Below are 27519 nucleotides of genomic sequence, written 5' to 3' on the forward strand. Positions count from 1 at the left end.
GTCACGTTTGTACGGGCTCCAGAGTTATCCGCCTCCTCAAGGTGGCACTGGCTACGCCAAAATGGAAATGCATGAAGTCACCCCTCCTCCACGGTCCCATTATAATTCAGTCACGTTTGTACGGGCTCCAGAGTTATCCGCCTCCTCAAGGTGGCACTGGCTACGCCAAAATGGAAATGCATGAAGTCACCCCTCCTCCACGGTCCCATTATAATTCAGTCACGTTTGTACGGGCTCCAGAGTTATCCGCCTCCTCAAGGTGGCACTGGCTACGCCAAAATGGAAATGCATGAAGTCACCCCTCCTCCACGGTCCCATTATAATTCAGTCACGTTTGTACGGGCTCCAGAGTTATCCGCCTCCTCAAGGTGGCACTGGCTACGCCAAAATGGAAATGCATGAAGTCACCCCTCCTCCACGGTCCCATTATAATTCAGTCACGTTTGTACGGGCTCCAGAGTTATCCGCCTCCTCAAGGTGGCACTGGCTACGCCAAAATGGAAATGCATGAAGTCACCCCTCCTCCACGGTCCCATTATAATTCAGTCACGTTTGTACGGGCTCCAGAGTTATCCGCCTCCTCAAGGTGGCACTGGCTACGCCAAAATGGAAATGCATGAAGTCACCCCTCCTCCACGGTCCCATTATAATTCAGTCACGTTTGTACGGCTCCAGAGTTATCCGCCTCCTCAAGGTGGCACTGGCTACGCCAAAATGGAAATGCATGAAGTCACCCCTCCTCCACGGTCCCATTATAATTCAGTCACGTTTGTACGGCTCCAGAGTTATCCGCCTCCTCAAGGTGGCACTGGCTACGCCAAAATGGAAATGCATGAAGTCACCCCTCCTCCACGGTCCCATTATAATTCAGTCACGTTTGTACGGGCTCCAGAGTTATCCGCCTCCTCAAGGTGGCACTGGCTACGCCAAAATGGAAATGCATGAAGTCACCCCTCCTCCACGGTCCCATTATAATTCAGTCACGTTTGTACGGGCTCCAGAGTTATCCGCCTCCTCAAGGTGGCACTGGCTACGCCAAAATGGAAATGCATGAAGTCACCCCTCCTCCACGGTCCCATTATAATTCAGTCACGTTTGTACGGGCTCCAGAGTTATCCGCCTCCTCAAGGTGGCACTGGCTACGCCAAAATGGAAATGCATGAAGTCACCCCTCCTCCACGGTCCCATTATAATTCAGTCACGTTTGTACGGGCTCCAGAGTTATCCGCCTCCTCAAGGTGGCACTGGCTACCCCAAAATGGAAATGCATGAAGTCACCCCTCCTCCACGGTCCCATTATAATTCAGTCACGTTTGTACGGGCTCCAGAGTTATCCGCCTCCTCAAGGTGGCACTGGCTACGCCAAAATGGAAATGCATGAAGTCACCCCTCCTCCACGGTCCCATTATAATTCAGTCACGTTTGTACGGGCTCCAGAGTTATCCGCCTCCTCAAGGTGGCACTGGCTACCCCAAAATGGAAATGCATGAAGTCACCCCTCCTCCACGGTCCCATTATAATTCAGTCACGTTTGTACGGGCTCCAGAGTTATCCGCCTACTCAAGGTGGCACTGGCTACGCCAAAATGGAAATGCATGAAGTCACCCCTCCTCCACGGTCCCATTATAATTCAGTCACGTTTGTACGGGCTCCAGAGTTATCCGCCTCCTCAAGGTGGCACTGGCTACCCAAAATGGAAATGCATGAAGTCACCCCTCCTCCACGGTCCCATTATAATTCAGTCACGTTTGTACGGGCTCCAGAGTTATCCGCCTCCTCAAGGTGGCACTGGCTACCCCAAAATGGAAATGCATGAAGTCACCCCTCCTCCACGGTCCCATTATAATTCAGTCACGTTTGTACGGGCTCCAGAGTTATCCGCCTCCTCAAGGTGGCACTGGCTACGCCAAAATGGAAATGCATGAAGTCACCCCTCCTCAACGGTCCCATTATAATTCAGTCACGTTTGTACGGGCTCCAGAGTTATCCGCCTCCTCAAGGTGGCACTGGCTACCCCAAAATGGAAATGCATGAAGTCACCCCTCCTCCACGGTCCCATTATAATTCAGTCACGTTTGTACGGGCTCCAGAGTTATCCGCCTCCTCAAGGTGGCACTGGCTACCCCAAAATGGAAATGCATGAAGTCACCCCTCCTCCACGGTCCCATTATAATTCAGTCACGTTTGTACGGGCTCCAGAGTTATCCGCCTCCTCAAGGTGGCACTGGCTACGCCAAAATGGAAATGCATGAAGTCACCCCTCCTCCACGGTCCCATTATAATTCAGTCACGTTTGTACGGGCTCCAGAGTTATCCGCCTCCTCAAGGTGGCACTGGCTACCCCAAAATGGAAATGCATGAAGTCACGCCTCCTCCACGGTCCCATTATAATTCAGTCACGTTTGTACGGGCTCCAGAGTTATCCGCCTCCTCAAGGTGGCACTGGCTACCCCAAAATGGAAATGCATGAAGTCACCCCTCCTCCACGGTCCCATTATAATTCAGTCACGTTTGTACGGCTCCAGAGTTATCCGCTCCTCAAGGTGGCACTGGCTACGCCGAAATGGAAATGCATGAAGTCACCCCTCCTCCACGGTCCCATTATAATTCAGTCACGTTTGTACGGGCTCCAGAGTTATCCGCCTCCTCAAGGTGGCACTGGCTACCCCAAAATGGAAATGCATGAAGTCACCCCTCCTCCACGGTCCCATTATAATTCAGTCACGTTTGTACGGGCTCCAGAGTTATCCGCCTCCTCAAGGTGGCACTGGCTACCCCAAAATGGAAATGCATGAAGTCACCCCTCCACCACGGTCCCATTATAATTCAGTCACGTTTGTACGGCTCCAGAGTTATCCGCTCCTCAAGGTGGCACTGGCTACGCCGAAATGGAAATGCATGAAGTCACCCCTCCTCCACGGTCCCATTATAATTCAGTCACGTTTGTACGGGCTCCAGAGTTATCCGCCTCCTCAAGGTGGCACTGGCTACCCCAAAATGGAAATGCATGAAGTCACCCCTCCTCCACGGTCCCATTATAATTCAGTCACGTTTGTACGGGCTCCAGAGTTATCCGCCTCCTCAAGGTGGCACTGGCTACCCCAAAATGGAAATGCATGAAGTCACCCCTCCTCCACGGTCCCATTATAATTCAGTCACGTTTGTACGGCTCCAGAGTTATCCGCTCCTCAAGGTGGCACTGGCTACGCCGAAATGGAAATGCATGAAGTCACCCCTCCTCCACGGTCACATTATAATTCAGTCACGTTTGTACGGGCTCCAGAGTTATCCGCCTCCTCAAGGTGGCACTGGCTACCCCAAAATGGAAATGCATGAAGTCACCCCTCCTCCACGGTCCCATTATAATTCAGTCACGTTTGTACGGGCTCCAGAGTTATCCGCCTCCTCAAGGTGGCACAGGCTACCCCAAAATGGAAATGCATGAAGTCACCCCTCCTCCACGGTCCCATTATAATTCAGTCACGTTTGTACGGCTCCAGAGTTATCCGCTCCTCAAGGTGGCACTGGCTACGCCGAAATGGAAATGCATGAAGTCACCCCTCCTCCACGGTCCCATTATAATTCAGTCACGTTTGTACGGGCTCCAGAGTTATCCGCCTCCTCAAGGTGGCACTGGCTACCCCAAAATGGAAATGCATGAAGTCACCCCTCCTCCACGGTCCCATTATAATTCAGTCACGTTTGTACGGGCTCCAGAATTATCCGCCTCCTCAAGGTGGCACTGGCTACCCCAAAATGGAAATGCATGAAGTCACCCCTCCTCCACGGTCCCATTATAATTCAGTCACGTTTGTACGGCTCCAGAGTTATCCGCTCCTCAAGGTGGCACTGGCTACGCCGAAATGGAAATGCATGAAGTCACCCCTCCTCCACGGTCCCATTATAATTCAGTCACGTTTGTACGGGCTCCAGAGTTATCCGCCTCCTCAAGGTGGCACTGGCTACCCCAAAATGGAAATGCATGAAGTCACCCCTCCTCCACGGTCCCATTATAATTCAGTCACGTTTGTACGGGCTCCAGAGTTATCCGCCTCCTCAAGGTGGCACTGGCTACCCCAAAATGGAAATGCATGAAGTCACCCCTCCTCCACGGTCCCATTATAATTCAGTCACGTTTGTACGGGCTCCAGAGTTATCCGCTCCTCAAGGTGGCACTGGCTACCCCAAAATGGAAATGCATGAAGTCACCCCTCCTCCACGGTCCCATTATAATTCAGTCACGTTTGTACGGCTCCAGAGTTATCCGCTCCTCAAGGTGGCACTGGCTACGCCGAAATGGAAATGCATGAAGTCACCCCTCCTCCACGGTCCCATTATAATTCAGTCACGTTTGTACGGCTCCAGAGTTATCCGCTCCTCAAGGTGGCACTGGCTACGCCGAAATGGAAATGCATGAAGTCACCCCTCCTCCACGGTCCCATTATAATTCAGTCACGTTTGTACGGCTCCAGAGTTATCCGCTCCTCAAGGTGGCACTGGCTACCCCAAAATGGAAATGCATGAAGTCACCCCTCCTCCACGGTCCCATTATAATTCAGTCACGTTTGTACGGGCTCCAGAGTTATCTGGCTACCCGTACAAACTGGCTAATCGACCTGGTACCTCCGGAAGTGTCGATCGCGTGGAAGCACTACCTCCACAACAAATTCCCACAACTACATATCGTCCTATACACCAACGACCCTCAGAACTTCGTACCCTACCTGGCCGATTCTCAGGGGGATAATTGCAGCGTGGCTGAAAAGGGCAAAAGGATGGATATTTCTGTGTTTGGGAAAATTAAAACTGCGAGGAGGAAGCCGACGGCCAAGTGCAATTACGCACCGCCTATTGGACTGCAGGTAACAAGATGCTCAACAGTAACAAGATACTCTACTCCTCATACTCTGTCCAATTCGCCGTTTAATTAAAATTCAATTGCTTTTGTTGAGAAGAAGCATTTATTTACCAATTGAACATAATCATGAATCTCAAATGACTTCGTGCCTAGTTGAAAACGGTAATGAGAAAGATTCAGATTTCGATGCTGTAATCGCAACTTGAAACTTACTGCATTGTCTAGGATGAGTGGGCGTTCACAAAGAGTACAGGATTGTTGAATGATTAAGCACCCAAAAATTGTGTTGAAATAAATAGAGGTTTCATGGTCACAAGTTCAAAGCTTATGTCGATTAGTGGGAATGATAGTAGATTACAACTCCACGGTTGATTTCAATTAAGATACAATCAATCCTCCTCTCCTCCTAAAATATAACCCAGAATCCCATAGAAAAACAGATATATGCAAGATGAATTTCTTCATTATCAGGTCAAGGGTCAACGGGATGTGTCTTTTGTATAAATGTGTTAAGTTTCTTCTAAGTTAAGTTTTCAAAAAATAGAAAACTGATAAGGTTTTCGTTTGGTTCTGTTCTACAATTTATACAGAATATTCATCTGATTACTTACCTATTGTTGCGAGATTTTAAATGTCTCAATCATAGTATTGTCATCGCTATCGCTGCATTTTACAAAATCGCGTTTTCATAATTGCAGCGTTTGAACTCATTTTCAAAGAAAATATACTCAAATGCAGATATTGCCTCCTTGAGTATAAATATAAAAGTTATTTTATTTTACCTGCAATTTCTTAGTTAAATTTTGGGAGTTTTTGCTATCGAATTGGAAAAATGTACGTTTTTGGTCGTAAAAATTACTTTTTAAGTTTTGTTTGGTGGCCTAAAAAGTAAAAAAAAAAGTAAGTACAGAAACCTTCAATTTTCTTCTTAAGCTTAAACCAGCTGCCTATTTTCCCTGCGCATTTTCGCAGACTTTTTCAGCACAAACTCCTTTTTATGGTTGCTCTCGAAAAAATTTAAACCGTTTTTAGGATAAATCATGGAAAAATTATATTTTTTGTTCACCTGTTTGTTACTTAATTAAGAGCGAAAAAATTCTAAACAAAAACTATGACGAGCACTTTCTTTTCAACCCAAGTCGCAAATAAAAGTGTTTATTACTCAAGCATAGCTTGTGTTATAGTATGAACTCTCTTTTTTTTCCCAAGCTAAGTCGCAAATATTGTTGCGATGCAATTGTTGCGACAAAATGTGTTTATTTTGAAACAGTTCATTTTGATCCAGCTTTTAAGTACAGCTAATGCTAAGGATAGTAACACAGACTATTATGTTACAAATAGCACTTTAGCTTCCAGGTATCATGGATATGCGTAGAGGTAAGGAAGGAGACCAGTAACAAAATAAGAGGGTTCGAACCTGGGCAGGGTCGGATGTTTTAATGAACTTCATCGTATACTAGTTAACATGCGTCCGCTCTATAAATTGAGGCATGTTAGTTGGTAAATTTTTTTTCTAATTGACTGGTACTCTTAATGCGTCATAATTGGCTTGCGTAACCTGAGAAATTTTGTAGACTCAAAGTTTTACTCATTCATTTTTTCCCAGTAGCGTTATCGGTCATATGTTTGCTCGTGTATGCGATGTGCAATTTCGCCTCTGTGTTAAAAGTTTTGTTGTTGTTGTTTCCAGCCGAACTCTCAAATGAAAGTGCTCATTTGGCTGACGTTCGCCATAATCGCGATCTGTAGCATTGAAAATTTCATAGTATCTGTTCTCTGCTTTATTTGTGGCTCGTGTCTGTGAATCGCTAAACATTCGTAGCTGAGTGATTAGTGCGTGAGATTCGTCATCTCAGGTCGCAGGATCGAATCATACTCGTAGCGAAATTCGAAGCTTAATTCAACTTTTCTTATTTCATTTTATAGAGCTGCTTTTTTGTCGGTTTCTCGTTAGTGTTTGCGAAATGCAGCCTTGCATCTGTAAAAAAAGAATGTTGTTATTGTTGATTTAACTTTGCGGCATCCACCGACCGAAGTCAGGGGATAGAAGTTCAGAATAGAAGGGCGTACTTGGTAAGGGGGAAGAGAGTGAGTGTGGAAAAAAACTTTTAGACGGAAAAAAAGTTGATGAGTGGTGACGGAAAAACTCATGAGGGGTGACGGAAAAAAGTTGATGACGAGAACGATAAGTGGAAATTAAAAAAATCATAATCTAAGAAGCTAAGTGGTTTTTGACGTTAAGTGTTTCGGCTTCACTGTGCATGTGGGCAGTGGAACTCATGAGGGGTAAACCATTAAAAACACGGAGAGCTTGATTTTGGAAAGGCGTTGAACCTGCTAAGGGTTTGTGGACTCTCCTACGACTAGCCTTGTCAGCGGACTTTTTGCAGTGAATGACAAAATACGGGTCGGGTCAAAAATAAAGTCGAAAATTTTTTGGATTTTTGCTCTACGGGAGAGACTCATTGTTTAAAAATACAGTGGGTATTTTAATGTGGTCTGTGTTGTAAAAAAAAAGGTTACTAATTCTTTACAGGACGCAAAATTTAGTCTATGAGAAGTAAAAAAAAAACGTACAGATGTTTCAGGTGGCCGTTTTCCGCGTTTGATGTTTTCGCGTTATCAGAGCCCGCGAACTGGGGAACTCAGCAGCGAATTTTTGAGAACATGACTGTTCTCGATTACAAATGGTATTTTGACGCCCATTTAATTAATTGCTGAGCTAGCGCGCCAGCCATGTTGGGGCGGTGTGTCAAGAAATAGTTTCACGAGTGTACGATAACACAGTATGTCGAAAGCTTTTGAAAGGTTTAGTGTTGAAAGGACAACGACTAAGGGGAATTCAGATTGAAATGGTCTGTGACGCAATGTTCAAGGGTTGACAGCGCAGTGGTGGTGAAGTGAAGTGAGTAGGAACTATGTTGATGCTTGGCATTAGGTAGATGCTAAGTGAAAAATGGATGGTTGAGCCTCTAAAATTTCAATTGCTGGGCAAAGAAGTGATATAGGCCTGCACTGTGCATGTGGCTTCACTGTGCATAAGCTCAGTGGACCTCATGTAGGGGTGAATCAGTAATTACACCTAGAACTTGATTTTGGGTTTTTGCATGCGATTTTTTGACGTGTTGCTGGCAGCGTTGTGCCAAGCAGGAGAGGCGTTGAACCTGCTAATGTTTCAGGACTCCTTTCCTTCGCCTAGCCGTGTCAGCAGACTTTTTGCAGTGAATGGCAAAAAAAAAATTCGGGCCAAAGAAAAGTTGAAAATTTTGGCGTTTTTGCTGAGCGGGAGAGACTCATTGTTCAATTTTATAGCATTTTAATATAGCCTTTGTTGTAAGAAGAAAAGGGTTACTGATTCTTTACAGGACGCAAAATTTAGTCCATGAGAAGTAAAAAAAAACGTACAGATGTCTCAAATAGCCGTTTTCCGCGTTTGATGTTCATTCAATATCAGAGCTCACGAGAATTGGTGGAAGTCGTCCGCATATGAGATGTGCTGAACCTTCTCTTATGGGGAAGACGCGTTATGAACGTAAAAGTTAAAACATGTGGGTGATGTTACCGAACCCTGAGGGATTCTGCAGTGAACTATTTCAAGAATGACTTTTCTCGAATACAAGTGGTAGTTTGACGCTTATTCAAAAAGTTGCTGAGCCAGCGCACTAGGCCTGTTGGGAGCGGTGTGTCAATAAATAGTTCTACTAGTGTACGATGACATGTTGTTAAAGGGTTGAAACCGCATTGGTGGTGAAGTGAAATGGGCTAAATGGGCAGGAATTATGTTGTTGCTTGGCATGGGGTAGATGTTTAGTGAAAAATGAATGAATGAGCCTCTATTAAATTTCAATAGGTCTGTTTAATGTTGACAGTTAAAAAGTTTTATCTGGTTCGGACAAAGTTATGATGTTCGATTTTTTCCAAATTTAAGGGACTATGTTCTCAGACAGCGTTCTCAAACAGCGTTCCGAAACAGCCTATTGTTCTCAAGCAGCTGTAAGAAAGTTATTTTTTTGACATTTTGTCAGCTTATTGAAAATTTTTTTCCTCGGAAAATATCCCCCCAAATCTGCGATCTAAGATTTAACCAAAAGACATTAACGTACAGATTTTTCTGGCATAACTGGCTTCTAAGCGATTTCAAATAGAAAAGCCAGCATGGCCTTAGGAAAATTTCATTTCTGAACATGTAACAGTTTTTGGAGAACTTTTCCATTTTTCTCAACATTTACCCTGCCAAACACCTCATTTTAATGCTTTTATCGTAGAAACAGAGAATGTTCTCTGCATAAGTCGCTACTCCCTAAGGTAGAGAAATCAGTATGTATAGCGGAAGTCCAGCTTTTGTCCGTTTTAGTGTAGTTTGTCAAATTTCTCGAAAATTATCTTGCCAAATTTGAGGTTTAGGGTTCAATCGACACAACAAATTTTGAAGATTTGCTCTTTATTTGAGGCCTTCCCCTGCTTTAATAGAGAAGACACAAGGGATACTGGAAAATTCAAATTTAAAATTTTGTGACAGTTTCGAAACTTTTTGTCGACAACTCTCCAGCTAAATCTGAGATTAAGATTTCATTTGAGAGAAAGAGTAGCATGAATCTACCGTGGTCAGCGTCAAATCTGTTATCTAAGCAAAAAAAAATTTTGTTATGGGTAAAGTCCGTTTTCTTTCCACATCAATGAAACATATTCTAAAGAAAGTTCAGGTCGTTACCTGCAGTTTCGGTTGGGCCAGTAATGTTTGACCATCTACAAGAGCACATGGCGCAGCCTCTCAATCTTTAGGTCCGCGGTTGAATCCGGCGCGTAAAAAGTTTTTGTTTTTCAAGACCTCTTATAGCCTTTTCTTTCCTTTTCTTATTTCTTGGACAAAGTTGGAGGGGCTAGAAGAGTTCTTTTTCCTTGGTGAAATTGTTCACCGCGAAGATTCTGTCGTCTTATTCTTGAATAAATTTGAAAAATTCAGTGAATTAGTGAATCAAGCAGAGAAAGATTTAAGCAAAGAAAAATTAAAATAAAAAAAGAATTTAAACACAATCATTTAGAAGGAAAAATATTTACATTGCGCAGGTGCCACTCAATTTCATGGTTGAATAATTCAATTTCCCGAATGCAAGCTCTCGTTTTTGAGAAATAGCTGATTGAAAATACAATTCAAAATACTTTGAAAGATATTTCAATGTTCAGAAAAAATTGAATTATATTATTTTTTGTGGACAATTTAGTTTTTGCCAGAAATGTTTAATTTGAAATCAATGTTTTTGTTTGTCGCAGACAATTGTAATGTTCTTTTGGATCTGTTTGGTCATCACTGGATAAAATTAGATTTTAAAACTTTTTTCCAACTTAAATATTCTTTTGGATAAATTTTTGATAATTGCATCCTGTTTTTGATCAGGTATTGGCCTGTGCTAAGCGCACGTTTTGCGGAGAAGGACTTGACCTCTGTGTTTAATTGCAGTTCGATTTCAGTAGTTTTGTTTTTCTTTTCATTGTATCGCCCATACAACGTATAAACATAAATCTACTGTAATCTACTGTTTTGTTAAATTAGTTAAGATGTTTCAAGTGTGTTAAAAAATTACGAGATAGCAAGTTCTGTGGTCTGCATGTTCTCAATAAATTCGATTTGGGAAATGAATCCATTGTTTTTCACTGAGGTTTGATCCTGTTTGCAGGAGTTGTTGTCTGCATGTGAGAAGTGTATTCGGAACAACAAGAACAAAGGGAAGCGGGACTTTGACTTCACAGCGTGGCAGTACAAAGTGTCGAAACAGATGAGCAGAAACTACGACTACAGAGAAGCCACCATGTGTGCCGCGGACCAAAGACTCACCATAGGTGAACAAACATCTTATTCGGTCCCGGTCCCATTATAATTCAGTCACGTTTGTACGGCTCCAGAGTTATCCGCCTCCTCAAGGTGGCACTGGCTACCCCAAAATGGAAATGCATGAAGTCACCCCTCCTCCACGGTCCCATTATAATTCAGTCACGTTTGTACGGGCTCCAGAGTTATCCGCCTCCTCAAGGTGGCACTGGCTACCCCAAAATGGAAATGCATGAAGTCACCCCTCCTCCACGGTCCCATTATAATTCAGTCACGTTTGTACGGGCTCCAGAGTTATCCGCCTCCTCAAGGTGGCACTGGCTACCCCAAAATGGAAATGCATGAAGTCACCCCTCCTCCACGGTCCCATTATAATTCAGTCACGTTTGTACGGGCTCCAGAGTTATCCGCCTCCTCAAGGTGGCACTGGCTACCCCAAAATGGAAATGCATGAAGTCACCCCTCCTCCACGGTCCCATTATAATTCAGTCACGTTTGTACGGGCTCCAGAGTTATCCGCCTCCTCAAGGTGGCACTGGCTACCCCAAAATGGAAATGCATGAAGTCACCCCTCCTCCACGGTCCCATTATAATTCAGTCACGTTTGTACGGGCTCCAGAGTTATCCGCCTCCTCAAGGTGGCACTGGCTACCCCAAAATGGAAATGCATGAAGTCACCCCTCCTCCACGGTCCCATTATAATTCAGTCACGTTTGTACGGGCTCCAGAGTTATCCGCCTCCTCAAGGTGGCACTGGCTACGCCAAAATGGAAATGCATGAAGTCACCCCTCCTCCACGGTCCCATTATAATTCAGTCACGTTTGTACGGGCTCCAGAGTTATCCGCCTCCTCAAGGTGGCACTGGCTACCCCAAAATGGAAATGCATGAAGTCACCCCTCCACGGTCCCATTATAATTCAGTCACGTTTGTACGGGCTCCAGAGTTATCCGCCTCCTCAAGGTGGCACTGGCTACCCCAAAATGGAAATGCATGAAGTCACCCCTCCTCCACGGTCCCATTATAATTCAGTCACGTTTGTACGGGCTCCAGAGTTATCCGCCTCCTCAAGGTGGCACTGGCTACGCCAAAATGGAAATGCATGAAGTCACCCCTCCTCCACGGTCCCATTATAATTCAGTCACGTTTGTACGGGCTCCAGAGTTATCCGCCTCCTCAAAGTGGCACTGGCTACCCCAAAATGGAAATGCATGAAGTCACCCCTCCTCCACGGTCCCATTATAATTCAGTCACGTTTGTACGGGCTCCAGAGTTATCCGCCTCCTCAAGGTGGCACTGGCTACCCCAAAATGGAAATGCATGAAGTCACCCCTCCTCCACGGTCCCATTATAATTCAGTCACGTTTGTACGGGCTCCAGAGTTATCCGCCTCCTCAAGGTGGCACTGGCTACGCCAAAATGGAAATGCATGAAGTCACCCCTCCTCCACGGTCCCATTATAATTCAGTCACGTTTGTACGGGCTCCAGAGTTATCCGCCTCCTCAAGGTGGCACTGGCTACCCCAAAATGGAAATGCATGAAGTCACCCCTCCTCCACGGTCCCATTATAATTCAGTCACGTTTGTACGGGCTCCAGAGTTATCCGCCTCCTCAAGGTGGCACTGGCTACCCCAAAATGGAAATGCATGAAGTCACCCCTCCTCCACGGTCCCATTATAATTCAGTCACGTTTGTACGGGCTCCAGAGTTATCCGCCTCCTCAAGGTGGCACTGGCTACGCCAAAATGGAAATGCATGAAGTCACCCCTCCTCCACGGTCCCATTATAATTCAGTCACGTTTGTACGGGCTCCAGAGTTATCCGCCTCCTCAAGGTGGCACTGGCTACGCCAAAATGGAAATGCATGAAGTCACCCCTCCTCCACGGTCCCATTATAATTCAGTCACGTTTGTACGGGCTCCAGAGTTATCCGCCTCCTCAAGGTGGCACTGGCTACGCCAAAATGGAAATGCATGAAGTCACCCCTCCTCCACGGTCCCATTATAATTCAGTCACGTTTGTACGGGCTCCAGAGTTATCCGCCTCCTCAAGGTGGCACTGGCTACCCCAAAATGGAAATGCATGAAGTCACCCCTCCTCCACGGTCCCATTATAATTCAGTCACGTTTGTACGGGCTCCAGAGTTATCCGCCTCCTCAAGGTGGCACTGGCTACCCCAAAATGGAAATGCATGAAGTCACCCCTCCTCCACGGTCCCATTATAATTCAGTCACGTTTGTACGGGCTCCAGAGTTATCCGCCTCCTCAAGGTGGCACTGGCTACGCCAAAATGGAAATGCATGAAGTCACCCCTCCTCCACGGTCCCATTATAATTCAGTCACGTTTGTACGGGCTCCAGAGTTATCCGCCTCCTCAAGGTGGCACTGGCTACGCCAAAATGGAAATGCATGAAGTCACCCCTCCTCCACGGTCCCATTATAATTCAGTCACGTTTGTACGGGCTCCAGAGTTATCCGCCTCCTCAACGTGGCACTGGCTACGCCAAAATGGAAATGCATGAAGTCACCCCTCCTCCACGGTCCCATTATAATTCAGTCACGTTTGTACGGGCTCCAGAGTTATCCGCCTCCTCAAGGTGGCACTGGCTACGCCAAAATGGAAATGCATGAAGTCACCCCTCCTCCACGGTCCCATTATAATTCAGTCACGTTTGTACGGCTCCAGAGTTATCCGCCTCCTCAAGGTGGCACTGGCTACCCCAAAATGGAAATGCATGAAGTCACCCCTCCTCCACGGTCCCATTATAATTCAGTCACGTTTGTACGGGCTCCAGAGTTATCCGCCTCCTCAAGGTGGCACTGGCTACGCCAAAATGGAAATGCATGAAGTCACCCCTCCTCCACGGTCCCATTATAATTCAGTCACGTTTGTACGGGCTCCAGAGTTATCCGCCTCCTCAAGGTGGCACTGGCTACGCCAAAATGGAAATGCATGAAGTCACCCCTCCTCCACGGTCCCATTATAATTCAGTCACGTTTGTACGGGCTCCAGAGTTATCCGCCTCCTCAAGGTGGCACTGGCTACGCCAAAATGGAAATGCATGAAGTCACCCCTCCTCCACGGTCCCATTATAATTCAGTCACGTTTGTACGGCTCCAGAGTTATCCGCCTCCTCAAGGTGGCACTGGCTACCCCAAAATGGAAATGCATGAAGTCACCCCTCCTCCACGGTCCCATTATAATTCAGTCACGTTTGTACGGGCTCCAGAGTTATCCGCCTCCTCAAGGTGGCACTGGCTACGCCAAAATGGAAATGCATGAAGTCACCCCTCCTCCACGGTCCCATTATAATTCAGTCACGTTTGTACGGCTCCAGAGTTATCCGCCTCCTCAAGGTGGCACTGGCTACGCCAAAATGGAAATGCATGAAGTCACCCCTCCTCCACGGTCCCATTATAATTCAGTCACGTTTGTACGGCTCCAGAGTTATCCGCCTCCTCAAGGTGGCACTGGCTACGCCAAAATGGAAATGCATGAAGTCACCCCTCCTCCACGGTCCCATTATAATTCAGTCACGTTTGTACGGCTCCAGAGTTATCCGCCTCCTCAAGGTGGCACTGGCTACGCCAAAATGGAAATGCATGAAGTCACCCCTCCTCCACGGTCCCATTATAATTCAGTCACGTTTGTACGGGCTCCAGAGTTATCCGCCTCCTCAAGGTGGCACTGGCTACGCCAAAATGGAAATGCATGAAGTCACCCCTCCTCCACGGTCCCATTATAATTCAGTCACGTTTGTACGGGCTCCAGAGTTATCCGCCTCCTCAAGGTGGCACTGGCTACCCCAAAATGGAAATGCATGAAGTCACCCCTCCTCCACGGTCCCATTATAATTCAGTCACGTTTGTACGGGCTCCAGAGTTATCCGCCTCCTCAAGGTGGCACTGGCTACGCCAAAATGGAAATGCATGAAGTCACCCCTCCTCCACGGTCCCATTATAATTCAGTCACGTTTGTACGGGCTCCAGAGTTATCCGCCTCCTCAAGGTGGCACTGGCTACCCCAAAATGGAAATGCATGAAGTCACCCTCCTCCACGGTCCCATTATAATTCAGTCACGTTTGTACGGGCTCCAGAGTTATCCGCCTCCTCAAGGTGGCACTGGCTACGCCAAAATGGAAATGCATGAAGTCACCCCTCCTCCACGGTCCCATTATAATTCAGTCACGTTTGTACGGGCTCCAGAGTTATCCGCCTCCTCAAGGTGGCACTGGCTACGCCAAAATGGAAATGCATGAAGTCACCCCTCCTCCACGGTCCCATTATAATTCAGTCACGTTTGTACGGGCTCCAGAGTTATCCGCCTCCTCAAGATGGCACTGGCTACCCCAAAATGGAAATGCATGAAGTCACCCCTCCTCCACGGTCCCATTATAATTCAGTCACGTTTGTACGGGCTCCAGAGTTATCCGCCTCCTCAAGGTGGCACTGGCTACGCCAAAATGGAAATGCATGAAGTCACCCCTCCTCCACGGTCCCATTATAATTCAGTCACGTTTGTACGGGCTCCAGAGTTATCCGCCTCCTCAAGGTGGCACTGGCTACCCCAAAATGAAATGCATGAAGTCACCCCTCCTCCACGGTCCCATTATAATTCAGTCACGTTTGTACGGGCTCCAGAGTTATCCGCCTCCTCAAGGTGGCACTGGCTACCCCAAAATGGAAATGCATGAAGTCACCCCTCCTCCACGGTCCCATTATAATTCAGTCACGTTTTGTACGGGCTCCAGAGTTATCCGCCTCCTCAAGGTGGCACTGGCTACCCCAAAATGGAAATGCATGAAGTCACCCCTCCTCCACGGTCCCATTATAATTCAGTCACGTTTGTACGGGCTCCAGAGTTATCCGCCTCCTCAAGGTGGCACTGGCTACCCCAAAATGGAAATGCATGAAGTCACCCCTCCTCCACGGTCCCATTATAATTCAGTCACGTTTGTACGGGCTCCAGAGTTATCCGCCTCCTCAAGGTGGCACTGGCTACGCCAAAATGGAAATGCATGAAGTCACCCCTCCTCCACGGTCCCATTATAATTCAGTCACGTTTGTACGGGCTCCAGAGTTATCCGCCTCCTCAAGGTGGCACTGGCTACGCCAAAATGGAAATGCATGAAGTCACCCCTCCTCCACGGTCCCATTATAATTCAGTCACGTTTGTACGGCTCCAGAGTTATCCGCCTCCTCAAGGTGGCACTGGCTACCCCAAAATGGAAATGCATGAAGTCACCCCTCCTCCACGGTCCCCATTATAATTCAGTCACGTTTGTAACGGCTCCAGAGTTATCCGCTCCTCAAGGTGGCACTGGCTACGCCGAAATGGAAATGCATGAAGTCACCCCTCCTCCACGGTCCCATTATAATTCAGTCACGTTTGTACGGGCTCCAGAGTTATCCGCCTCCTCAAGGTGGCACTGGCTACCCCAAAATGGAAATGCATGAAGTCACCCCTCCTCCACGGTCCCATTATAATTCAGTCACGTTTGTACGGGCTCCAGAGTTATCCGCCTCCTCAAGGTGGCACTGGCTACCCCAAAATGGAAATGCATGAAGTCACCCCTCCTCCACGGTCCCATTATAATTCAGTCACGTTTGTACGGCTCCAGAGTTATCCGCTCCTCAAGGTGGCACTGGCTACGCCGAAATGGAAATGCATGAAGTCACCCCTCCTCCACGGTCCCATTATAATTCAGTCACGTTTGTACGGGCTCCAGAGTTATCCGCCTCCTCAAGGTGGCACTGGCTACCCCAAAATGGAAATGCATGAAGTCACCCCTCCTCCACGGTCCCATTATAATTCAGTCACGTTTGTACGGGCTCCAGAGTTATCCGCCTCCTCAAGGTGGCACTGGCTACCCCAAAATGGAAATGCATGAAGTCACCCCTCCTCCACGGTCCCATTATAATTCAGTCACGTTTGTACGGCTCCAGAGTTATCCGCTCCTCAAGGTGGCACTGGCTACGCCGAAATGGAAATGCATGAAGTCACCCCTCCTCCACGGTCCCATTATAATTCAGTCACGTTTGTACGGGCTCCAGAGTTTATCCGCCTCCTCAAGGTGGCACTGGCTACCCCAAAATGGAAATGCATGAAGTCACCCCTCCTCCACGGTCCCATTATAATTCAGTCACGTTTGTACGGGCTCCAGAGTTATCCGCCTCCTCAAGGTGGCACTGGCTACCCCCCAAAATGGAAATGCATGAAGTCACCCCTCCTCCACGGTCCCATTATAATTCAGTCACGTTTGTACGGCTCCAGAGTTATCCGCTCCTCAAGGTGGCACTGGCTACGCCGAAATGGAAATGCATGAAGTCACCCCTCCTCCACGGTCCCATTATAATTCAGTCACGTTTGTACGGGCTCCAGAGTTATCCGCCTCCTCAAGGTGGCACTGGCTACCCCAAAATGGAAATGCATGAAGTCACCCCTCCTCCACGGTCCCATTATAATTCAGTCACGTTTGTACGGGCTCCAGAGTTATCCGCCTCCTCAAGGTGGCACTGGCTACCCCAAAATGGAAATGCATGAAGTCACCCCTCCTCCACGGTCCCATTATAATTCAGTCACGTTTGTACGGGCTCCAGAGTTATCCGCTCCTCAAGGTGGCACTGGCTACCCCAAAATGGAAATGCATGAAGTCACCCCTCCTCCACGGTCCCATTATAATTCAGTCACGTTTGTACGGGCTCCAGAGTTATCCGCTCCTCAAGGTGGCACTGGCTACCCCAAAATGGAAATGCATGAAGTCACCCCTCCTCCACGGTCCCATTATAATTCAGTCACGTTTGTACGGCTCCAGAGTTATCCGCTCCTCAAGGTGGCACTGGCTACGCCGAAATGGAAATGCATGAAGTCACCCCTCCTCCACGGTCCCATTATAATTCAGTCACGTTTGTACGGCTCCGGAGTTATCCGCTCCTCAAGGTGGCACTGGCTACGCCGAAATGGAAATGCATGAAGTCACCCCTCCTCCACGGTCCCATTATAATTCAGTCACGTTTGTACGGCTCCAGAGTTATCCGCTCCTCAAGGTGGCACTGGCTACCCCAAAATGGAAATGCATGAAGTCACCCCTCCTCCACGGTCCCATTATAATTCAGTCACGTTTGTACGGGCTCCAGAGTTATCCGCCTCCTCAAGGTGGCACTGGCTACCCCAAAATGGAAATGCATGAAGTCACCCCTCCTCCACGGTCCCATTATAATTCAGTCACGTTTGTACGGCTCCAGAGTTATCCGCTCCTCAAGGTGGCACTGGCTACGCCGAAATGGAAATGCATGAAGTCACCCCTCCTCCACGGTCCCATTATAATTCAGTCACGTTTGTACGGGCTCCAGAGTTATCCGCCTCCTCAAGGTGGCACTGGCTACCCCAAAATGGAAATGCATGAAGTCACCCCTCCTCCACGGTCCCATTATAATTCAGTCACGTTTGTACGGGCTCCAGAGTTATCCGCCTCCTCAAGGTGGCACTGGCTACGCCGAAATGGAAATGCATGAAGTCACCCCTCCTCCACGGTCCCATTATAATTCAGTCACGTTTGTACGGCTCCAGAGTTATCCGCTCCTCAAGGTGGCACTGGCTACGCCGAAATGGAAATGCATGAAGTCACCCCTCCTCCACGGTCCCATTATAATTCAGTCACGTTTGTACGGCTCCAGAGTTATCCGCTCCTCAAGGTGGCACTGGCTACCCCAAAATGGAAATGCATGAAGTCACCCCTCCTCCACGGTCCCATTATAATTCAGTCACGTTTGTACGGGCTCCAGAGTTATCCGCCTCCTCAAGGTGGCACTGGCTACCCCAAAATGGAAATGCATGAAGTCACCCCTCCTCCACGGTCTCATTATAATTCAGTCACGTTTGTACGGCTCCAGAGTTATCCGCTCCTCAAGGTGGCACTGGCTACGCCGAAATGGAAATGCATGAAGTCACCCCTCCTCCACGGTCCCATTATAATTCAGTCACGTTTGTACGGGCTCCAGAGTTATCCGCCTCCTCAAGGTGGCACTGGCTACCCCAAAATGGAAATGCATGAAGTCACCCCTCCTCCACGGTCCCATTATAATTCAGTCACGTTTGTACGGGCTCCAGAGTTATCCGCCTCCTCAAGGTGGCACTGGCTACCCCAAAATGGAAATGCATGAAGTCACCCCTCCTCCACGGTCCCATTATAATTCAGTCACGTTTGTACGGGCTCCAGAGTTATCCGCTCCTCAAGGTGGCACTGGCTACCCCAAAATGGAAATGCATGAAGTCACCCCTCCTCCACGGTCCCATTATAATTCAGTCACGTTTGTACGGGCTCCAGAATTATCTGCCTCCTCAAGGTGGCACTGGCTACCCCAAAATGGAAATGCATGAAGTCACCCCTCCTCCACGGTCCCATTATAATTCAGTCACGTTTGTACGGGCTCCAGAGTTATCCGCCTCCTCAAGGTGGCACTGGCTACCCCAAAATGGAAATGCATGAAGTCACCCCTCCTCCACGGTCCCATTATAATTCAGTCACGTTTGTACGGGCTCCAGAGTTATCCGCCTCCTCAAGGTGGCACTGGCTACCCCAAAATGGAAATGCATGAAGTCACCCCTCCTCCACGGTCCCATTATAATTCAGTCACGTTTGTACGGGCTCCAGAGTTATCCGCCTCCTCAAGGTGGCACTGGCTACGCCAAAATGGAAATGCATGAAGTCACCCCTCCTCCACGGTCCCATTATAATTCAGTCACGTTTGTACGGGCTCCAGAGTTATCCGCCTCCTCAAGGTGGCACTGGCTACCCCAAAATGGAAATGCATGAAGTCACCCCTCCTCCACGGTCCCATTATAATTCAGTCACGTTTGTACGGGCTCCAGAGTTATCCGCCTCCTCAAGGTGGCACTGGCTACCCCAAAATGGAAATGCATGAAGTCACCCCTCCTCCACGGTCCCATTATAATTCAGTCACGTTTGTACGGCTCCAGAGTTATCCGCTCCTCAAGGTGGCACTGGCTACGCCGAAATGGAAATGCATGAAGTCACCCCTCCTCCACGGTCCCATTATAATTCAGTCACGTTTGTACGGGCTCCAGAGTTATCCGCCTCCTCAAGGTGGCACTGGCTACCCCAAAATGGAAATGCATGAAGTCACCCCTCCTCCACGGTCCCATTATAATTCAGTCACGTTTGTACGGGCTCCAGAGTTATCCGCCTCCTCAAGGTGGCACTGGCTACCCCAAAATGGAAATGCATGAAGTCACCCCTCCTCCACGGTCCCATTATAATTCAGTCACGTTTGTACGGCTCCAGAGTTATCCGCTCCTCAAGGTGGCACTGGCTACGCCGAAATGGAAATGCATGAAGTCACCCCTCCTCCACGGTCCCATTATAATTCAGTCACGTTTGTACGGGCTCCAGAGTTATCCGCCTCCTCAAGGTGGCACTGGCTACCCCAAAATGGAAATGCATGAAGTCACCCCTCCTCCACGGTCCCATTATAATTCAGTCACGTTTGTACGGGCTCCAGAGTTATCCGCCTCCTCAAGGTGGCACTGGCTACCCCAAAATGGAAATGCATGAAGTCACCCCTCCTCCACGGTCCCATTATAATTCAGTCACGTTTGTACGGCTCCAGAGTTATCCGCTCCTCAAGGTGGCACTGGCTACGCCGAAATGGAAATGCATGAAGTCACCCCTCCTCCACGGTCCCATTATAATTCAGTCACGTTTGTACGGGCTCCAGAGTTATCCGCCTCCTCAAGGTGGCACTGGCTACCCCAAAATGGAAATGCATGAAGTCACCCCTCCTCCACGGTCCCATTATAATTCAGTCACGTTTGTACGGGCTCCAGAGTTATCCGCCTCCTAAAGGTGGCACTGGCTACCCCAAAATGGAAATGCATGAAGTCACCCCTCCTCCACGGTCCCATTATAATTCAGTCACGTTTGTACGGCTCCAGAGTTATCCGCTCCTCAAGGTGGCACTGGCTACGCCGAAATGGAAATGCATGAAGTCACCCCTCCTCCACGGTCCCATTATAATTCAGTCACGTTTGTACGGGCTCCAGAGTTATCCGCCTCCTCAAGGTGGCACTGGCTACCCCAAAATGGAAATGCATGAAGTCACCCCTCCTCCACGGTCCCATTATAATTCAGTCACGTTTGTACGGGCTCCAGAATTATCCGCCTCCTCAAGGTGGCACTGGCTACCCCAAAATGGAAATGCATGAAGTCACCCCTCCTCCACGGTCCCATTATAATTCAGTCACGTTTGTACGGCTCCAGAGTTATCCGCTCCTCGAGGTGGCACTGGCTACGCCGAAATGGAAATGCATGAAGTCACCCCTCCTCCACGGTCCCATTATAATTCAGTCACGTTTGTACGGGCTCCAGAGTTATCCGCCTCCTCAAGGTGGCACTGGCTACCCCAAAATGGAAATGCATGAAGTCACCCCTCCTCCACGGTCCCATTATAATTCAGTCACGTTTGTACGGGCTCCAGAGTTATCCGCCTCCTCAAGGTGGCACTGGCTACCCCAAAATGGAAATGCATGAAGTCACCCCTCCTCCACGGTCCCATTATAATTCAGTCACGTTTGTACGGGCTCCAGAGTTATCCGCTCCTCAAGGTGGCACTGGCTACGCCGAAATGGAAATGCATGAAGTCACCCCTCCTCCACGGTCCCATTATAATTCAGTCACGTTTGTACGGCTCCAGAGTTATCCGCTCCTCAAGGTGGCACTGGCTACCCCAAAATGGAAATGCATGAAGTCACCCCTCCTCCACGGTCCCATTATAATTCAGTCACGTTTGTACGGGCTCCAGAGTTATCCGCCTCCTCAAGGTGGCACTGGCTACCCCAAAATGGAAATGCATGAAGTCACCCCTCCTCCACGGTCCCATTATAATTCAGTCACGTTTGTACGGGCTCCAGAATTATCCGCCTCCTCAAGGTGGCACTGGCTACCCCAAAATGGAAATGCATGAAGTCACCCCTCCTCCACGGTCCCATTATAATTCAGTCACGTTTGTACGGGCTCCAGAATTATCCGCCTCCTCAAGGTGGCACTGGCTACCCCAAAATGGAAATGCATGAAGTCACCCCTCCTCCACGGTCCCATTATAATTCAGTCACGTTTGTACGGCTCCAGAGTTATCCGCTCCTCAAGGTGGCACTGGCTACGCCGAAATGGAAATGCATGAAGTCACCCCTCCTCCACGGTCCCATTATAATTCAGTCACGTTTGTACGGCTCCAGAGTTATCCGCTCCTCAAGGTGGCACTGGCTACCCCAAAATGGAAATGCATGAAGTCACCCCTCCTCCACGGTCCCATTATAATTCAGTCACGTTTGTACGGGCTCCAGAGTTATCCGCCTCCTCAAGGTGGCACTGGCTACCCCAAAATGGAAATGCATGAAGTCACCCCTCCTCCACGGTCCCATTATAATTCAGTCACGTTTGTACGGGCTCCAGAGTTATCCGCCTCCTCAAGGTGGCACTGGCTACGCCAAAATGGAAATGCATGAAGTCACCCCTCCTCCACGGTCCCATTATAATTCAGTCACGTTTGTACGGGCTCCAGAGTTATCCGCCTCCTCAAGGTGGCACTGGCTACGCCGAAATGGAAATGCATGAAGTCACCCCTCCTCCACGGTCCCATTATAATTCAGTCACGTTTGTACGGGCTCCAGAGTTATCCGCCTCCTCAAGGTGGCACTGGCTACGCCAAAATGGAAATGCATGAAGTCACCCCTCCTCCACGGTCCCATTATAATTCAGTCACGTTTGTACGGGCTCCAGAGTTATCCGCCTCCTCAAGGTGGCACTGGCTACCCCAAAATGGAAATGCATGAAGTCACCCCTCCTCCACGGTCCCATTATAATTCAGTCACGTTTGTACGGGCTCCAGAGTTATCCGCCTCCTCAAGGTGGCACTGGCTACGCCGAAATGGAAATGCATGAAGTCACCCCTCCTCCACGGTTGGTCGGCCCTGCATTGAGTAGGACCGGTGGCAATAAAAAAGTGAATAAACAAGCCAAGTAAAAAATGTGAACGAAAATGAGCAGAGTATGTAATTTTCAAGGGAGCATTGCGCAGATCTGAGGACGTGCGACAACAAATCTACTTGGCGTAGGTTCGAATCTGCTAAATGAACATTTTCATTTTCAGCTTCTCTGTGTCTCAAGTTGATTTAGCTTAATCAAAAAGTGTCAATCATAAAATTCAAACAGCTTAGTGCTATTTAATTTTCACTGATATTACTTCCTAAGTTAATTTAGGTAACAGATTTTTCACCTGGCACTTTATGTATTTTGTGTTTAGGATGTGTGGGACACCCAAATGTCGGCAAAAGCTCCGTCATCAACAGCATCATCGGCAAGAAAGTAGTGTCAACTTCGAGGACTCCCGGACACACGAAGCACTTCCAGACACACTTTGTGACATGCAATGTGCAGTTGTGCGACTGCCCTGGACTGGTGTTTCCCTCTATTGTGGACAAACAGCAGCAGATATTCTCGGGACTGTTTCCTATTGCCCAGGTTGGGCTTAGTGATTTTTAACATTGCTACTAATAATAGTTGGATTTCAGGCTTATTGTTCCGACCAATGAAAGTTGTGAGAAACTTGGTCTTCGGGTTTGTTAGGTTTTTTTTATATTTTTTCCACGCAAAATCACTTTCACTTACCAAAAATGTTTTCTCTGTCGAAAGTCTTGCCTGTCAAAAAAAGGGTTTGATATGTTTTTTCTCCAACTTTGATCGAATAAAGAAAGTGAGCCGATTTTTACTATGAGCATAAGTTCTTATGAAAGCTGTGGAAGTTTTGTTTTAATCTAGTAACATAATTTTCCGATTTTTTTAAAACGGTTTCTTGATTTTTTTTGCATTCATTTTTTGAAAAAAAAACTTGTTGTTAATTATGTTTTATACACTTACGGAATACGCGACCTTATAAGTTTACTGGTTACCCCGCGAATAAAACAACACAATTTGAAAAAAAAAAGGTTTTTTTTTTTCATTTTTATTATATGATTATTGTGGTCGTTTTGTGCTACTTTAGCAGCAACCGGTTGTCATTTCATGACTGACATTTAAAATCATCGAAGTATTAGGCTGAGAGATTGTCATGAGATTTTTGGTCCGTTTTCAGGTGTCTTTGATTTTAACTTGCTGATTGAAACTTGGAAAATATATTGATCTAATTAATCAAAAAATCAATGGATTTCAAACTATGATTAATGTTTTACGCTATTAACATGATAAATTACCAACATTTAAGTTTTAATTTAGTAAAGTCTTTCAGGTTGTAATTAATTTTTCAAAAAGTTTCTCAAATTTTTTTCGTGCTTGTGGTTTTCGTCCTTGTTTCTGTCGGTCCATTTTCCATTTTTTCAAATGCACATTTTTTATCTAGCAGGGTTTTTATTGGTTTAAGTTGTAAAGCGTGGGTTTTTTTTCCAATTTGGAGAGTTTTTTTCTATAATTGAAAGTTTGTATTTTGTAAATTTACCATAATGTTTTTGCGTAATTTTTTTCTTCATTTTTTTTAAATTGAACAGTTTGTTATTTCGGCTTAGTCAATTTATTTTGCGGTGTTTTGAGGGCAAAATATATTCGTATTGGATTATGTTCTTGCGTATGGTTGGGTCGTAAGAACTTTTAAAAATTCATGAAGTTTTTAATGACAACAGTTTTCAAACCCAAAATTTGTCGCTTTTGTTGACGCTCGGTGAATGGTTTCTAATTGTTTTAAGGCTGTTTATCAACATCGACCGATACAACCATGAAATTTTTGTAGCTGTAATTTTTCCAACTTTTTCAAGTTTCATTTTCAAGTAATTTTTTCAACTTAATTTTTTAGAGTACTTACTTCTGTCTTTTTCCACTGACTATATTGTAGCGTTATGTTTAGCGTAATGTGAAGTTTTTAAAGCTAAATCAATACTGGTTGTTGTATTCTGGCACAGATTTTCATTAAAATAAATTTCAGTATGAAACAAACGTTTGAAGTTTTTGGGTGTTGTTGTTTTTTTGGCGTTTTACCAACTTTTACGAGTCGTTTGCTTTGTGTAGCACAAGTGATGCGAAGTTCAGCTTCGTGTCTGTGTAAACAGGTTGAAATTAAACCAGTTCTTAATATATTAAGCCACTATATTAAACAACTATCGTGTTTTTAAGTATATTAAACACGTTGAAACTGAACCAATTGCAGTTAACAGCAGCCACGACCACTTTTGAAAAATAGCATGAACATTTTGCCTGCCCAGGTGCAAGAGCCCTACACACCTGTAGGTTTCATAGCAGACAGACTGCCCCTGGTGGAGATGTTGGGACTGAAACACCCGCAGGGGGAGGGGGAACAATGGACTGCGTGGGATGTGTGTGAGGCATGGGCTGTCAAGAGGGGCTTCAGGTAAATAAACAGTTAAACAGGCAGTGCGCATTGTGTTTTTTAAAGGAATTGACTTCTGAAATTCAACGACCTGAGAGTATAATTGAGGTTTGCAGGTATAATTAAATGCCCCCCCCCCCCCCCCCCTCACCCATCTTAGCTTCTAGTTGCCACATTTTGCAGTTCGAGATAGTATCCTGGAGATCAATAACGTTAATTTTTCACCAAACATTTATGCGACAAAAAAACTTGACAAAAATATGTTTTTGTGAAACCCTGTAGATTTCTGAAAAAGATGAAATTATGGTTAGCCTAAAAGTAATACAGTTATAGAACCTTTTTAAACTGTTCCGAGGAAAGGTTCATCTTAAAAAGAAAACAGAACTGAAAACAGAAGTTTTCTCTTAGAATTAAATGTTGTGTAACTGTTCTTGCTTTTCAGGATTGCGCGTACGAGCAAGTTCGACGTGTACAGAGCGGCCAACCACCTGCTACGCCTGACAGTCGAAGGGAGGATCTGCATGGCAACGTATCCTCCGAACTACTTCTCCGAAGAACACATGTGGAGGTCATCGGAGGAAACGAAGCAGTTGATCAAACTGGTTGAGGGGTCGAAGGTGGGGGCAGCAGGTGGGGGTTGGGATGTGTCCGAGTCATCCAGTCGATCGAAGAGCAGAGATACTCTAGCTATCGATGGTAAGTTCGAAAACTTCAAGTCTTGTACCACAAAGTTCTTATCCGCGCCACAGTAGATTCATTGAGAAAACTTTTTTTTCCTATCGCAAGTTGGTATTAAGTATCAAAGACTAATTTTACAACCATTCAGTGCATGGTTTTGAGTTTTGATCATCATCACCGTTAGTGATTCGCTGTTATTTGTTTCAGTGGAACGAAATCAAATGTCCGACGACAGCCGAAGTTTGTCTCCTGGAAACAGCGCTCGGTCTGGCGAAAGAGAGTCCGAAAATGAGGAGGAGGGGGAAGGAGACAATGTCAACGCTCAGAGAAGTTCTCCATCCGAGGGGGGCTCTACGAGAAAGGGGAGCAAAAAAGAGAGAAAAGCTTCGGACAGTGCTAGAGTGGCGAACAAATTCTCAGAACTGCTCGATTTTTCTTCAGATTGACAATGGCAGCTGATCGCATAATAAGTGGCAGAAAGTTGGAACAGGAAGAATTATTTAAAAAGAGCAAACGAAGTATTTCACAATTTTTTTCGATTCGTCAGACAGATTCATGTTCGTTTCATGACCAGCTGAAAATTCAAGTTTGTGTGCGAAATTTGGTCAAAATTGGCAGATTTTCCTTGTGATAAATTCTGACTGTTCAATTTTTTCGCAACTCTCAGTAGAAGTTGTGCTGTTTTCGAAATGCCATTTATATTCTTTGGGATTACCAGCTATAGAACTTAAATTCTTCTGCTATTTGAAAATACGTTAACCTGCTTTCATTACAGCTACTAAATAGTCATATTGTTAGTTTAATGATGGATCTGAAATGATACTAAATCAAAGAAAAATGATGCGTCAACCATTGTTTTGCAGTTGTGAAGACGAACTTAAATAACCTACGCATGTCAGATTTAGAAATTTTTGTGAACTACATCTTCATAATTCCAAATTCGGTTTGTACCAGAAAATTCAATTATTTTGTCTATGCCCTTTTTAAGCAAGCATGAAAGTGCTTATATAGATCTTTATGATTTTTTTCTGAAGGCTCAGATTCGATTTTTCGCGGTTTGACTTTTGATTTATTTTTAAGTTTTTTTAATTTCCTTTGTTAAAAGAAAGGCAAACTCCACTATCGAACAGCTGAAGTTTAAACACGAAAAAAAGAATGAATTCTACATTACTATACTGGTAGCTTTTAGGCGCATGAGGGGTCCCATGAGCCCCTAGATTTCATTTCTGGCATTCGTTCGATCTTTTCCGTGTCTGGAGCGTTACGAGGTAATCTAGTTTCCAAACTAACCGAAGTAATTTCATCGCACTTCACTCCCGCTCAATACGTTTTACCGTAGCATCAGTACAAATTAATTAATCATGAGTATTATCAAAGAGGTATCTCGAGTTTTAGTTGGGTCAATACTTAAAAGTTTCTGGAAAAAAGTTAATTTGTCGGAGTCATTTGCCTGCTTCATTGCGGCAGCTTACCTTACAAAGCATGGAATTTTCTTCTGTTGTTTACTGTTGTTGAAAGTAGTTCGTTATTATAAAGTTTATTTTATTTTGGTTTTTTGAATTTTTATTTTTTTGTTGCTTTCGGTTGTTGTTGATCGATCGACTGGTAATGCGTCGTTACAGGGTCAAAAATAATTTTTTATGATTTTGTGCGTTTCAGAAATCAATGGGTCGTGTGTTTCAGAATAATTAATATAATTAAGATTAATGAAAGTAGTGATTTTTTTGTTTTCAGGAAAAAGTCTTCAGGAAAATTTGTTCACGC

At 46.1% G+C, this 27519-nt stretch overlaps 1 protein-coding gene across 1 annotated transcript; it reads left to right on the forward strand.

The window, feature by feature from the left end:
- The first annotated feature begins 4622 nt into the window (after positions 1-4622).
- On the forward strand, positions 4623-26703 carry LOC134850885 (guanine nucleotide-binding protein-like 1). Its single transcript, XM_063866650.1, has 6 exons — positions 4623-4862; positions 10534-10696; positions 23008-23225; positions 24953-25098; positions 25520-25773; positions 25963-26703. The coding sequence occupies exons 1-6, from the start codon at positions 4776-4778 to the stop codon at positions 26199-26201; spliced, it is 1107 nt and encodes a 368-aa protein (XP_063722720.1). The 5' UTR covers positions 4623-4775; the 3' UTR covers positions 26202-26703.
- The last annotated feature ends 816 nt before the right edge of the window (positions 26704-27519 follow it).

The sequence above is a fragment of the Symsagittifera roscoffensis genome, chromosome 7 (assembly GCF_963678635.1).
Source record: "Symsagittifera roscoffensis chromosome 7, txSymRosc1.1, whole genome shotgun sequence".
Taxonomy (NCBI): domain Eukaryota; kingdom Metazoa; phylum Xenacoelomorpha; order Acoela; family Convolutidae; genus Symsagittifera; species Symsagittifera roscoffensis.

Excerpts from the sequence above, each read along its gene's own strand:
- LOC134850885 (XM_063866650.1), top strand. The coding sequence starts at position 4,776 with ATGGATATTTCTGTGTTTGGGAAAATTAAAACTGCGAGGAGGAAGCCG. Across the intron at positions 10,697-23,007 it reads GGACCAAAGACTCACCATAG|GATGTGTGGGACACCCAAAT; the intron begins GTGAACAAACAT and ends TTTTGTGTTTAG. Across the intron at positions 23,226-24,952 it reads GACTGTTTCCTATTGCCCAG|GTGCAAGAGCCCTACACACC; the intron begins GTTGGGCTTAGT and ends TTGCCTGCCCAG.